Raw genomic sequence first — 15,646 nt, 5'->3', positions numbered from 1 at the left:
CCTCTTTATAATAATAAGAGAGTGAGCATGAGTTGACACTCTTTGCTGCTGGTAACAAGTGACTTTTATCTTTTATTGCACACTATAATATGATATCCACCATTTTGTTAGCTTATGCTGCAATCCTTTTTTCAAATGATTTTATAAAGAAATATGAAACTAGTATGGGAAAAGAGAAGTCTGAAAAGCAAAAAGACTCTACAAATGTGCTTCATGACACTAAAATATAACAATTAGTTTACCTTAGGTTTATTTGTTATAATGTACAGATATAATCAAGACATACCTTTCAGCAGTGTCTTTATGGCTTATTTTGTATTTACAGAAATTAAGTAAACAATATATCAAGTTTTTAATGATAACAAAAATAATACCATATACATTCTATTACCCAAGTCACTACAACACTACTACCCTCCTTAACATTAGCCAAAATTATTGCTATTGTAATATTTCTGACTCTACTGTCTTCCTCTGATGATTAAAAATAAATACTTTCACATTTCACACAACCTTCAAGCAGCAACACTGATTCTGTCTAGAAAGCAAGACTTGTACTAAACATGGTCTTACCTTCACAGTTCACTGAATGTACACAATGGTGGCATAATGTATAATGAAATTAATGCTGTTTTAGTGGAATGCCCAGGTGAATGTATATACTTCTTCAGCCCTCCATTTCAAGTATGAACCGTAGTTGCTTGCAGAAGCTTCCACTGGAGATTACTGGCCAACATCATGAAACTTTTGGTCCTTATCATAAGGGGCCAGAATAATAATTGAAACATTTTAAGAAAAACAATGTTCATGGACAGTTACTTTGCAAACTACCCTGTTTCAATTAAAAACAATGAAAGTACAAGGTAACAAGAGTAGAAGTAAAGTACAGAGTGATTTAAATATTCGTGTGCCTAGACAATTTATTTTTATATTTATTTAACAACACTACCAATAGCTCAGGCTGTATAGTGTCAGACAGTTTACTTTTTATGGAGTGTCCCAATTTTCATTAAGTTTCCAATGTCATACTCCATAACCGTCAAGTCATTCTAGTCCCCTTTCTCAACTTATATGGTGGCCTCTAGGGTTGATACAGCATCCTAAAGTGCCAAAAGACACGTTAACTATAATTTCACTATCGTGATAAAGGCCCACAGAAACTTATAAGTCATTGTATATACAAAATGCATTTCTATCTTTAAAATGGGGGATATGATGGTCCCAAAGCTACAGTGCCATTTCAGTGGAGATTGCCTTCATCGGCAGTCATTGGCTTTAGTCATATACTACAGGCACCGTGTCATGTTACTTAACGTAGCCGTTATAATGTTACAGCACATGCTAAACCAATGTCCATATGTTTGCCACTATGAAATTTAAAACGAAATATAACAAAATACTTCAGATATCTGAGTCATCTGAGATATATTCTACAGACGTTGATCACCGACTTCAGTCAGTACAATGACGGCATAGGCTGGGTTTAACTTCTGATGGATGCAAAAGATTCTTCTCTGTGCTGCTGTGTCTAGACTGCTCTGGGGCCTACCCATCAAATGGGTAGGCCCCAGGGGTAAAGCAGCTGGGGCATAAAGCTGACTACTCACCTCCATCTTGTGCCGAGGTCAAGAATGAGTGCAGCTATACTCACCCTATACGTCTTCACGGCTTGGTGCTTAATAAACATCACTGACAGGTTTATTGCCAAATCTAAGCATACAGCTGGTAGTCCAAGAAGAACTCATTATACTAAGTATACCTGTTGCCAAGGTAGATATGGTGTCTGCCAGTCCAGTTCATTTTTAGTTTGTTCAGTTTTGTTCCTCACATCATCGTTCAATACATCTGCATTCTGATACTAGATTCAATGAATGTAAGTTAGAAACATACTTTTGCCTCAAAGCCCATAATATGTATGTGTGTTAATACATGGAATATTAATATCAGATTATGCAATAAAATAACATATTTTAGAAAGGTTTTAGGACTACTTGATAAAATGGCAGATCAGATAAATGGAAATTACAGAATACAATTTGAAAACAAAATCTACAAAAAACAAAAATTAACTACAAGAAAGGCTGACAGATGCACAAAATAGTGGGAAAGTTGGTGTGATAAATAACGACACCACAGAAATGAACTTAAGATAATATACAAATATACATTTCCCCTTAACTCAGGTCAGGAAGAAATTCTATGCTTAAATAAAATAACAAACTACATAATCCTGGAGCAGATAGACCAAGGGAAGTATGACAATCTTGCTAGAACAAAAATGGTCTTGAACAGCACATACATCATAAATATACATTACTACTGTCAAACATCAAAGGTAGCTAGATCTCAAACTGAAATGTTTTTAAGCCATTCACTGCTGCCCTTTCATGCAAGTGTTCAGTACCATGTAGATACATGAATGCATTATCTGAAAGCTACACTACATGTTTAAACAATTACGTTCATCACCAAGTGGATATATACATAGAAGCCACTAATGAATTAGTGCATGCAGTTCAGTAGGTCTTACAGCGTGATACATTATTATAATAAATGCATAATACATGGATTCTGTTAATACTGTTAACAAAATTGCTATATATTAAAATGCTGGCTGATAACTTTAAAATAACATGTTTGAGTCAACATTTATGTTTTAACATATTAACTACAGACGATATGTAGCATGACCCTTATTTTTAATGTCTCAGCATTTTAATATATATCCATTTTATCTAAAATTTAATGGATTCCATGTATTTAAATAAACATTTATCATAATAATACATGACAAGCTGTAAAATCTATTGAAAAGGGATCCAGTCTAATAAGGTCATTATTTCAACAGTGGCTGATAAGGGTGGAAAAATGTAGTGGTTTTTAGATAACACATCCATATATAAATGTGTTTTGCTATACCCAAATATATGAGTAAGAAGAAGTTACAACCTATTACTACAAACAGCAAGAATGTATAGATAGCTGTGTAGAAAATCTTACAGCTGTCACGACATGCCATATCAATACATCATGTAAGTAACAAACATGGTTAAATATGATAAGAAAATACTTATAAAAGAATGTACTTGACTGATTACTGCCTTCTATAAACATGTTTATAACAAAATTGTTTTATCAATGTGGTATTCATAATATTGTTTTCCATGTAGATTAAGTTCCAATAACCTGCATGTAAACATTTACAAATAAAATGATTCCTCAAACAATGAGATAAAATCAGGTAGTAATATTTATACCAATATTCATGGTTTTGATATGATAAAATATGGTTACACATTATTATTACACCACAATGTAGCACCTCTGACACTGATTAATTATCAAGTATAAATAGTATGACTTTCAATGTATAACTAGTACTGTCCTCCATAAATATACTTACATAAACGATTTTCATACACGCTTCCCTTGTACATAGCAAATTAAGGTCAAGAATATTCTCTAGGGATAAAAGATTTAAAATGTACGAAATGCTGTTTTTTAAAAGATACATACCTGTTAAAGACTGTGACTGTACTTCAGCTAAAGTTATCACACAATAATTCCATAAAAAATTACATAAAACTGATTTATTACTTCAATTTATGGTACCAACTTTCTCCATTAATACCAGTAATCTCTGAATGTAAAATGAAAATCCCACCTGACAAGCTTTATAACCTTTCCACACGCTATGAGGAACGTGACCTGGAAGTTCATGACAAAATTCCTACTACCATATAGTTGAAGCATTACTAGTATTACTAATTTGATGATCCACTTATGATAATTGAATTGCTATTATTATTTATTCCCCTTCAAGGTTTTACACGATACTTTGGCATTTCTCATGGATTTTCTGGAATGGATGTTCCTTCTGCCCTACAAAGTCAAGCTGTCAACTTCATTATATAAAATAATTCCCGATGAGGTTGCATTTGCCATCATGGTGTGAAGATATTTCCTTTTCTGATTCTCACCACTCAGACTGCCCAATGAGGAACTAACTGAAAGTATAGTTACAGTTTCATGTCAGATTTTTTTTCTGAATTGAAATACACTGCATCAACTGAAGAAAATTGTGGCAGTGAGTGGATAATACAGGAAATAATGATGAAACAGGAAAATCTCATGCATGTTATAAATGATATTTTATCTCATTAAATACCTGATGACACTTGTTACAATTCACACAATTTACAAAAATGATGTATCGTTAACTATAAATCAGGGGTAAGGGCATGTTCTGTGCACAAAACCAAGGAAAAACTTCTATAATGAGATATACAGTGCACTTTGCAGAAGCATAAGGACACCACTACGACCACATTTTGTAATTTGTTGTCAAAACAGTAATTCATAATGTTGGAATCAACAACTTGTAAATAAACACTTCCCTGCAGATGTTATTATACCGTACCTTTTATTCCACTGAAATAAAATGGACCATAATATAAAGTGTCCCAACAACCTGTGTTTGCACAGACTTACTTATTTTGCTATTTTTGTGCATAGAACATACCCCAAAGGCAGTGCTGTATAAGAAACATCATGTATAATAAAACAGAAACAGAAATAAACTACTCCAACCTTCAATGTCAATGCACCAAGGCTTACACTTCGTCCTGTTCGCCACAGCAGCATACCGCTAAAGCATGCTAAACCCATGAGTGAAGTCCAGCCAGCAGCCCAATAGGTTTAAATCCCATCTTCCCATATGACAAAGCTCAAAAATGACTTGACATTTTAAAAAAAGTTTACCTGATGGATAACAAACTGTAGTTAAGAAGGTCCAATCACTGAACTCAAAGAATACTTATTAATTTCTCATTATCATATCATACGAGAGATGAACACAAAAATGAAAGCAATAATAATATTGTAATAATATGTGTATAAAACAAAAGATATTTCCTTCAATCAATTTCAACAGCATCAGTACATGCTTTGTATCTTACAAATTCTTAATAATCAAACATAATTTTGTAAAGTCTTACAGTATTATTTACACATGGTTTAAGTTACAGAACTATGATGTTGCAGATACGACTGTAAACACTTCCTTATAAATCCTTTTTTCTGAACATGAGGCAGACACTATAATTATAATGCAGCTCACCTTACAGTGTGCCTATTGACCCACAGATGGAAATCTAGTTCAATGCAGACAGCGGGTTATACCGAGGTACACAGTAACTTCCAGTTCACTCAGTAGTCTGAATCTCCCTTAGTTCTGAACGGTGATTTAAGCAGGTGACAAGAGTCTGTTACAAGTGAAGCCTACATTAGGTATACTATTCTATTAATAGGGATACGATTATTAATTTATGACTGTCTCTTAATTACTTAAGTCAGGCATGCACAAATTTCTATAAATTCTGGAGCCACCTCCAAAAATTGTAAGCCAGTTTGTTTATATCTGTGTCAGAAATGAAAATATTTTTAGCTTGTTTGTTAAGAAATTAAATACGAAGATTTCTGTCTTCTGGGTTATTGCGCTGTGTAGTCTGGTCGATGTTAACCAACGTTTCAGAGGTCATACTGCCTCCGTCATCAGGGCGATGAATATGCCAATAGGGTGTGAGGAGTTGGATTTTATAGGCAGGGAAGTGAAAGGTGTAGCCTGCCCCGAGCCAATGGGAGCAGGTATGGGAGTGGACCAATGGTCTCAGATAAGACCAAGATACAAAACCACAATAATAATATGCTGAAAATTCTAGGCACTAAAATGGCAATTTTAGGTGCCATAGTGATCTGGGCTCAGGATTTGTGCAAGCCTTAATTGTGGAGTTTCTAATGGAATGATGCCACTGTTATATTAAAAATCAGTTACAAGCGAGGTTCAAATCTGACCCAGAATTTTTACTGTTTTTCACAATGTGGATCAGTATAAGTTTTGCAGTCATTGCAAGGGATGGGGCAGGTGTGTATATGTAGAGAAAGAGGACATCAAAAAGACTGCCTAATACAATGAAACAGGCAAAATTATTTACTGAAAAACCACGAATAAAACTCCAGTTAACTACTTATGCGTGTTATCTGTTCAACCATTAAGAAAATAACTGCCGAGTACCATCATGATTACAGGAGACAATGCAAGTATTAAACAATTCTTATGTAAGATTTGAGGTTTTCAAAGCGGTGAGTATGAAGATTTCTGTCTTCTGGGTTGTTGCACTGTGTAGTCTCGTCGATGCTAACCAACGTTTCATCGCCCTGATGACGGAGGCAGTATGACCTCTGAAACGTTGGTTAACATCGACCAGACTACACAGCGCAACAACCCAGAAGACGGAAATCTTCATACAATTCTTAGTTTTTCAAGGAAAAAACTACATTCTGCTTAATTAAAGAGCTACATACCTATTATTCTATGGTTGTAGATATTTACCGTATCTCACACAGTTTGGGATAATCTACAAACTCAGTACCATAGATCATGATTGTTGCAAATGTAACTGCTACCATTGATCCCCAGAATAAAAGGTATAGAAGACTTTCAGTTGTATACTCTGCAACACAATATATCTGTTTGTAAGATTACTGACCATTAATAACAGTTAAAGTTATTCAAAGCAGTATTTGCCATGGCCACATTCATAAACAAATTAATAAAGTACACAGTGGATAGGAGGATGCAAGGAATAGCTCAGTCAGTAATGTATTCTATATTTTGCACTCAAATTAATAATAACCCTTCATTTTACAACTCTGAAATTAAGAAATAAAGCTTGTATGTATTAAAATCTGTTTTGAACCTGAGTTCATTGACAAACTTACCAGATGGAGTGAAAACGTTTGCGAAGAACATAGCGATGGCAATCAGGAGAACCAGTGGGAACTAAAATTAGAAAAACATAGCTTCAAAATGGATGTACAAACTCATACAACACTGTGTCACACCAAAGGTATAAAACTTTTTAATATTAGATTTATAATGCACAAATAAAAAGCTTTTTATGAGTCAGGAAAGAAAAAAGATGCATCTGAAAACAACTGAGATTACAACAGTCCTTTGTTCAACTTTCTGCCATATTAAAGTACTTTACAGAACTGTTTCAAAGTACACTAGTTTGACACCCACTGCTATGCTATTCTGCCATCAGTGTGAGCAGATAATTTACGTTAACACACAGGTAATATACAGTGATTTTTAAAGGAAAAATTCCCTTGCTGTACTAATTTTCCTGCTATCTAGACAACCATAATTGCAGGATCTATCAATCGGCTGCAATCAGATGTGTCTTAGCACTATACAACTATAATTTTATCAACTGTTTGTATCGGCATGAAAGTGGTCTCATTCAAAAGAAAGGAGGAAAAGAGGGTATTTAAAAACAGTGTTAAAAGAGAATATTGTGACCAAAGATATGTGGTCTAACAGGAAAAAAGGAAGACAATTACATAACAATGAGAATTCTTCACCTCATTTATTCAGTTCTTAGGGTCATTAAAATCAAAAACAATGAGGTGGATAGCCATGCAGCATTCATACACAAAACAGGAAATACAGAGAAAAATTTGGGTGAAATATCTTGAAGAATGAGACTAATTTGAGAAACAGGAACCAGTAGTTTATAATTCCAAAGCTTATGAACCTATGTGGGACGGGTCTATACGCTATGCTGCTGCTATGTCAACAAATACAACAAAATATTCACAGTCCCAGTGGTTCCGAAAGTGTGGACCATCAGGATCTGATATTCATTCAGGCAGTCCACAGAACAATTGGGATTACACACACACACACAAGAAATTAACAAAAATAAAAGGACAGGAAGTACAAAAATGTCAGGACACCCATGGAATAAATTAAATACAATAATAATGTTTCTTTTATCTTTAGCATCTACAGCACAGCACATTAGAGACAGATAATCAAGTGGTCTGCTAAAACCACAAGCAATTTTCAAGTGGTCTGTTGGGAAGAAAGTCTCAGAACCACCGATCTATCCCATACGGGAGCTACAAAACACAAGTGGTTAAAGTGACAAAACAGTTAACAGGGTAATCTGAGCCTGATAACTTATATTACTCACGGTAATATACTTCCAACCCTTTTCCACATCAAGAGGGCATGGTCTTGTGACACCTTCTCCCTCCTCTACCATATACCGGCCCAAAAACAGGTCAATAGAGTCCTGAAAAATTATATTAACCGTGGCAGAATTTAGCAGTCAATTAAACTTCACCAATATCACATGTTCAAAACAAATTACTGTACAATATGGACAAATTAATACGTCAATCCATATGGTTAATATTTCAGCATTATCATCATCATTTCACTGAATCACATACTATATGGACACTAATTTTTTCACTGCAAAATTAAAACAATTTCTAGTATATTATATTCTTACATATAATGCATGACATCAATAAAAAATCTCACTGCTAAATTCTACATTAAGTACAAAATCTGAAGTGAACAGACACACAGCGCATTCAGCATAATGTTAGGCAGTTTTTGAATTTAGGCAGGACACAAATGTAGCCAGCTGTGCCCTTAATCTTACAATGCCTAATTCCCTAAATCATAAATGCTGAAATGGCATTCAGTTCAGAAAAGTAATTCCATTTCCACACCTTCACATACAGGCAAAGACAATCAGGGTGAACGCAGACTGAACAGCTGGATTCAGTAAAATTGCAATGCTGAATATACAATTTACCTTCAAGTTTATCCTGCCAGTAAAAACTGACAATAAATGCCTATAAACCTAATGTTTGGCAACACGAGTATAATATATGGTTTGGACTCAGAAATTATAGTGGTTTCACTTGGCACCCCTGCAAGATTTTGCTCATTTTTATCCCCCAATAACATGACATGCATTTAAATTTATATACAAATGTGTGTGGTAGAGGGACACCGGCTTCCTTCATTTACAAATTTAGTCATCCCCTACATTCATGTGTCAGAAAGTCCATAAAAAGTTTGTTCCAGATCTCATTTTGCTCTTAGATAATAATTAACGTGTTAAATTTTCTTACCTGGCGGAAACCATCTGCAAAGTTATTCTTATAGTATCGAGCAAGGGAGTTGATTGCATCACGAATAAGCCCCCATCTAGTACGTTTGCCAGTCCGAGTAAAATCAGTCTTCAGGGCACCTGTTCCAGAGTACTCTGTACTTAAAATATCTGCATTGTCCGCCCACACACTTTTGAAGAGGGGCTCAAAATATAAATGATCTTCTACTTTCTGTCCAGCCCTCAAGATTCCTAGTTTCTGCAAACAACAAAACATTATATAATTTTCTCCACAATGTACACAGCTTGAAATCCCAGCTCAAGAATGTCAACCTTTTTAACTATAATGAGTATTCAAAAACAGAAAGAAATTGGTTGGGTGCTGGTACCATGACTACTTTCATTTCAGCTACTAAAGATGTATAAGCCACACCCATGAAGAAAGAGGATATGGCAAAAACACTGATATAAAGCAAACAAATCACAATCAACAGCTGAGCATGGTACATTTATGCAGATAAGGTAATATATTTCTGTGGTTCAAGGTTTGACAATTTCACATATGACACTCACTTTAAATTTAATTTATCAGTATAATAATTTAAACTTTAAATAAATCACAGTAGGGGGAGAGACGAAGGCTCTGTGAATATGGTAATGAACCTTCAGGTTTCATACAAGGCGGGGAATTTCTTTATTTGGATCTCATGGAATTTGTAGAGGAGATCTCACTGTAGCACAATAATAATAATAAAAAAACCTGCAGAAGTTAACAACAAACCAGTGCAAGGACAATTTGTTTTTCTGAACGATGCACAACAAAGTAGAGACAAATATAGATGCCCAGTCAATGAAAACATTTTAATCTATGTATTAAAGCCAAATTTTCTGTTCCACCACACAACCACCACAATGATTCAAAGCAGAATAACTACAACTTTTGGTACAGAACATATCAAAAGTTTGCAACTGCTACCACATTCTTTTACTGAAAATACAAACTTTAATTTTCAGGCAAGCATATCACGATTATAATTACAATATTTACATTCCGTATTCCACGTTTTCAGTATGAAGAGAGGGCCACAATCCATATGTGAAAAAACTGGTACATGGGAAAATACAGTTTACATTTTATGAATGACATTTATTACTTGTATCAGAAATTATCTAAAACAAAGTAAATATGATAATACAAATAGCGATAAAAGACCTATACAACATACCTGCATTATCTGTGTCAAACTCCGCCTGGCCAACATGGTTTGTACCACGTTGGTTCGATCAAGACAGTCAATGCAATTGGTCCGGAATACCCCATCCTGAAGTGATACTAAAGTCCCATCCCTTGTGAGCAGAAAACAACCAAACTCATCTTGCTCATGAGCCAGTCTGTCAGTCAAGATCCTCAGCCGATCCCACCGTAGATGCCTACATTCTGCATGGAAGTCAAAAGACTCGTACCTTTACAGAGTGAGAGAGAAGTCCATATTATTAATTTAATGCAATACAAATCTTAACAGTCTAATAATGATCAGCTTTTCACACATGTAATCCGCAGCCTTTTAAACTTCCTAATGACAGTAATACATGCAGAACTGATTTAATTTTTTACACCTAGATATGAAATGAGATGTATTTTACCTGATGTTTGCATTGCCCAATTGATTCACCATTTCACTGTAAGATTCTTCCAGTATACCTTCTGCTCCTTGGTGATCAATCTGAAACATTTTAAATAGAGTACAATGAACCTCTCTGAGTATGTTGTGCTATAATGCTAGACGGCAATCAAACAAATATTATAAAATAATGAATAAACATCATAATCTTATAAAAATCACCAACTCAACTGCAGTTCTATATGCAGCTGTGGATAATTTTACCTCATTGCTGCAGAATACATCCACAGAAATTTAAGCATCCTTCGACCTTATGCCCTCAACTATTTAAGTGTTGGTCACATTGTTACCATCATTACCATTTACCATACTTGTTCGATAAGATACAATAAATTACAGAGCTGGTTCTGTAAAAACATGGTCACTAAATTTAGCAAGTGTGACCACATTTAAAATACTTTCCTTCTGACTTTATATGCAAACTTCACCTCTGCTATGACTGTAAACAATGTTGGAAATAATTTACAAAAAGTCATTCCAGCACTACTCATATTATTGGATTGCTTTGAATGTCTTCAAGTACTTCAAAATGAGATTATTTCAACAGACTTAATTTTGGTGAGATGAAAAAGTCACATAGAGCACATATTTGACAAACTAACAAGACACTCTGCCAGCAAAACACTTACATAACCACAACACAGAGTGAAATAAACTTGTTTGACACAAAACTGCTGAAACATCTAGTCATGTGAACCAACATGTGCCAAAAAATATCAGTTTGGTAATCTGTCAGACTTCATATTTTTATTGTAGTACTTTTACTTAATAAATATGCTGTTTGTTTTTGAAGTGTAGCACTATTTTCTGCCTAGCAAGATGTTTGATTGAGGGCTTTAAACTGCATACACTTCTAAGCTTAACCCAAACAAATCAGATGTTCCCAATGGATGAAGCCTCTGTCTTACGACCATACGCATAATCGAAATGATACAGGGGTTTTGACACTAGATATGACCTCTCTTGCTGCAGTAAAATAATCAAGGACTATACTTAAAATGATAAAACTGCTGCATGAACAAACCAGCATTACTGAAATCAAAATATAAAACTCACCAAGTTGATGAGGACCTGCCTGCCATAATTGAAAATTTGTGTGTCGAAATGTCTTGAGAAAGCCTCTGCATGATTCTCATTCTGGATCAGCCGTGGCTTAGGTTTTAACTTGAGGTTAGGAAGTTGATTCCAGAAAAGGGGTATTGAGCCACGAGTCTACAAAATACCAATAACAAGATGCAACCATTTTTGAATTCATGTATCATAAAAAATACACTACAATATTTATGCATTCACATAGAAGGTATATTATTATGCAGTGAATAGCATCTGCTATCATTAATGGCTTAATGTCAGCATTTCACTTATTTTGATACAACAGTGAAATGAATTATATTCTTTCCAGTACAGTTCCTTGTCACAATCCTTGAAGCAATGCACACTGTACTTCCTTTTATCCTTGTTTCACATTTAAACCTTCCCCAGTTGAAATGATGCAGAATAGCAAGTTGTTTCCATTTTGACCAAGAAATAAATGCTAGAACAATTACGAATTCCAACAATAATCCATTTTTTTTACAAAACATTGTTTGGAGCATCATTATAATAAAATAAAATAAAAATCAATGTACTCACTTGAACAAAAGAACTCCTGTCTCCACCAAACTCCACTATTTGCTCTGTCTCAACAAAGTTGGCAACATTGCCCTGCACATCGATGCCTCTGGTAAAAAGCCGAGTACCAGCCCGAAAACAACAGCGGCGCGACACAACTGTCCACAAGAATGGCTTACCATTTAGTGAACACTGGTTAATTGAGATAACTGTGTCATCCTCGTTAAGGAAACTAAATCGATTGTGGCACAGATTACAGAGATCTTCACCAACTTTCTGAGATAAGCTGACTAAACAATCTCTGAAAAGAATTCTTCCAAGATCCAATAAATGAACTGACAGAATTAATCTTAATTTAATTTAAATTCAAGAAGGGCTTGTGGAAGGTATTGATTATAATTAACAAAAAGTTATAAAATTTGCAAAGTGTAATGGGAAGGGGGGTTGGATATGCTTGTCTTATTTTCTTAAGCACGTATGTTCTCTTATAGTATTAAGGATACAACCATGCAGCAGTGGTAAGCAGAATTTGGATAATTCAGGCTGATTTGTTAATTCTCGAAGCAGGTGTCCATTCCACACAAATCTTAGATCTGCTCGTTCATGGTAAGGCATCTGGAGGTAGTAGTATGTATAATACAAAATAAACAGATTTATATAAATGTATAAAAACTAAGGATATCAAACATTTCTTTTCCAGACAGAGCTACTAATTTACCTGTAAAAACTCTGGCGTGGTATTATGTAATCTCTGCTGTGTGTGTGTGATATCGTACGAGTACGAGAAATATAAAAATGGTGTATTTAGTACATTCTCAACCATTGAAATGTACAGCTTGTTTTTTGAGATCTGTAACAGAGAGAAACCTTTAATATGTCTTGGAACCAAAGCAATGCAATAACCACAGACTGTAGCCTTTTTAGCATGTATCATCATTTTGCCTGTCACCAAATTTATCGCAGTAAGTGAATCATTATGCTTACTAGACACAACAAAAATGTAACTAATACAAAGGAAATCAATCTAAATGAATATATATTAATACATAACCAAAATCTTTGTTAAAGATATATAAAAGTCCATATGGCATAAAACTATTTTATTTTTACAATATGGTAACAAATTACTTATGTACCTTTTCCTCACATGATGTTATAAATTAGTTACACTATTTACCAATAGATGTCTGCAGCTGTAATAAGACAATCAAAACAATCATTCTCTGTATACACAGGCAAAAAACAAAAAACAAAAACAAAAAAACCGACGACAACAACAACAACAACAACAACAACAACAACCCAGTGGAACCACGGTTCCGGAGAATCTGACGTAAATACATCTATTCAGAAAGGAAGTCTATATATTAGCTTTAATTACAACAATATTAACAATGCCGAGTAAACAGATGACGTTTCCTAGGTAACATAACAATGCACGAAAGCTGAATATTGTTGTTGATCCATATTAACACATTGTTGATATGGATCTTACACGTTTTCCTTTCACTTGTTTGTCAAATGATCCTTCGGTATAGATGTATTTACGTCAAAAAAAAAAAAAAGAATAATTTACATAACACTTATCATTCAGTTCAGGACTGAAATCTCATATAGTTTCTAAAACAATAAATCAGCAGACACAGGCTCAATGTTCAATGCCTTCATGCTTGGCAAAGAACATTATAATTTGCTCTCATGATACAAACCCATACACACCACAATACAGTAGGTGCCAACGTATTGATACCATCAGCCTTCTAAAAATACCCAAAAACTAGTAACCATTGCCTAATTTAAGGTCTCTCACCACCTTACCTGTTTTTCAGTCAGATGTAACAAGGTTCGTGTATAAGATATTACTTCTATTTCAGCAACCTTCCATATTGTTTCACCATTTATGGTTCCAACTTTATCTTTCTTTGTAATTATCACGAGATATGGACCAGCCAATAACTGAAGAGTACCTACTATTCCACATATTGGCTTACTACTGGAAGCCTGAGGAATCTGACCATAATTCACTGAAACAGAATAGAATAAAACAAAACAAAACTGTATACTCCAACTTAATGCAATGCTGAACATGACACAAGATGTTAAAATAGAATTTCACATTTTTGTTCATTTAACAAGTCAGTTGCATCAGTTATACAGCATTGAGGATGATGAGATGGAGGATGAACTGGAAGGAGCGTGAAAGTGGTACCAGTCTTATTCTTACACATTATGCCAGGAGAAATGGAGGAACACCATAGAAACCTGACACACTCAATACCTTTGTTGTTGACATTTGAACCAAAGGCCACCTTGAATATAAAGGACAAGTTTATACCATGGGATCATGAGTCAAAAATAAGAAAGCCAAAAATATAAAGTACTGAAAGGGAAGTATTACTCCTAATGTCAATAATTCATACAGATATAGCTACTTATATAAGCCTGTAATTGATTTACGTAACCACGAACTGAAGAAACGTTCATTACCAGATAAGGTTTACTGATAACAAAGTATCCTATACATACATCACACTGGTGAATAGCATACAGACCTTGTAAAGAAATTTCTTGGCTCACTCTGTCTATAACCAGCAACTCATTTCCATCACCAATTGCTTCAATATAAAATTTCTCAGGTGTGATGTACCTGAAATGAAAAATATTACATAATTATATATACGATATAAATTAAGTTTTATAAATAGTGTCAGATCAAAACTGAGCCATTACTTACAATATAAAATCAGTATATAACTCTGCGACAGTAGCCATGACTCTTGGGCACAATCGACAAATTCCACAGCAAAATACTTAGAATGTTACAAACTATTGAATAACTTCAATTGGTTTAAAACACCAACTGAAGTAGTTCCCTTTAGTCATCTTCCAAAACACTATAAAAACACACCGAATCGTTTCAGAATACTTTCTACTACATGCAAGCACGTAAGCTTCCTTACACCCATCCAGTGCAGTTAGAAACGTATGACGTCAAAGTCCATTTGCAATGTCATAGCCGACTTTTCAGCCAACGCATATAAAACAACGCTCCTATAGGGTTATATAGGAACCAGAATAGCGTGGTGTAGACGTCGGTAGCTAGTCGATAACACTAGAGCACTACTTCTCCATTTTAGTTGCGTAAAAACATAAATTTATGCTGCAAATGTAGACACCACAAATAACATCGGCACACTGTCAATATGGCGTTCCCACTCATTCTGTAGTGTTGAATCACTTATCACTTACCTCTGAAGTTGCTGCTTTACTTGTGACTTAAGTCAACATTTGTTTTAACTTTGCTAGCATTTTCAGTTAACACTAAATCAGCAGAGGGTTATGACTTTTTCAAATCAACACAGTGGAATAAGCACGTGA

General features: G+C 34.6%; 1 protein-coding gene across 5 annotated transcripts; it reads right to left on the bottom strand.

Annotated features, from left to right (window-relative positions):
• Positions 1-233: 233 nt before the first annotated feature.
• Sac1 (phosphatidylinositol-3-phosphatase SAC1) lies at positions 234-15,276 on the bottom strand. Of its 5 annotated transcripts, none has more exons than XR_015533664.1 (15): positions 15,003-15,276; positions 14,821-14,915; positions 14,087-14,292; positions 12,987-13,118; positions 12,772-12,883; positions 12,290-12,477; positions 11,714-11,869; positions 10,620-10,699; positions 10,202-10,439; positions 8,998-9,234; positions 8,040-8,141; positions 6,781-6,841; positions 6,392-6,512; positions 1,590-5,264; positions 234-1,545 (listed from the first exon to the last, which is right to left on the bottom strand). XR_015533664.1 is itself a non-coding variant. In XM_022062642.2 (14 exons), the coding sequence occupies exons 1-14, from the start codon at positions 15,038-15,040 to the stop codon at positions 5,246-5,248; spliced, it is 1,785 nt and encodes a 594-aa protein (XP_021918334.1). In that variant the 5' UTR covers positions 15,041-15,276; the 3' UTR covers positions 234-5,245. The 5 variants fall into 5 exon arrangements, 2 of the variants coding, with proteins under 2 accessions (XP_021918334.1, XP_021918335.1); XR_015533663.1 differs by having other exon boundaries at positions 234-4,761; positions 5,120-5,264; XR_002542899.2 differs by having other exon boundaries at positions 234-4,007; positions 5,120-5,264.
• Between the last annotated feature and the right edge of the window lie 370 nt (positions 15,277-15,646).

The sequence above is a fragment of the Zootermopsis nevadensis genome, unplaced genomic scaffold (genome assembly GCF_977971745.1).
Source record: "Zootermopsis nevadensis isolate Lab colony 2312 unplaced genomic scaffold, Znev_1.0 Znev_ptg000004l, whole genome shotgun sequence".
NCBI lineage: Eukaryota > Metazoa > Arthropoda > Insecta > Blattodea > Termopsidae > Zootermopsis > Zootermopsis nevadensis.
The sequence above is the reverse complement of the archived record's forward strand: the minus strand, read 5'-3'. Positions and strand labels throughout refer to the sequence as shown.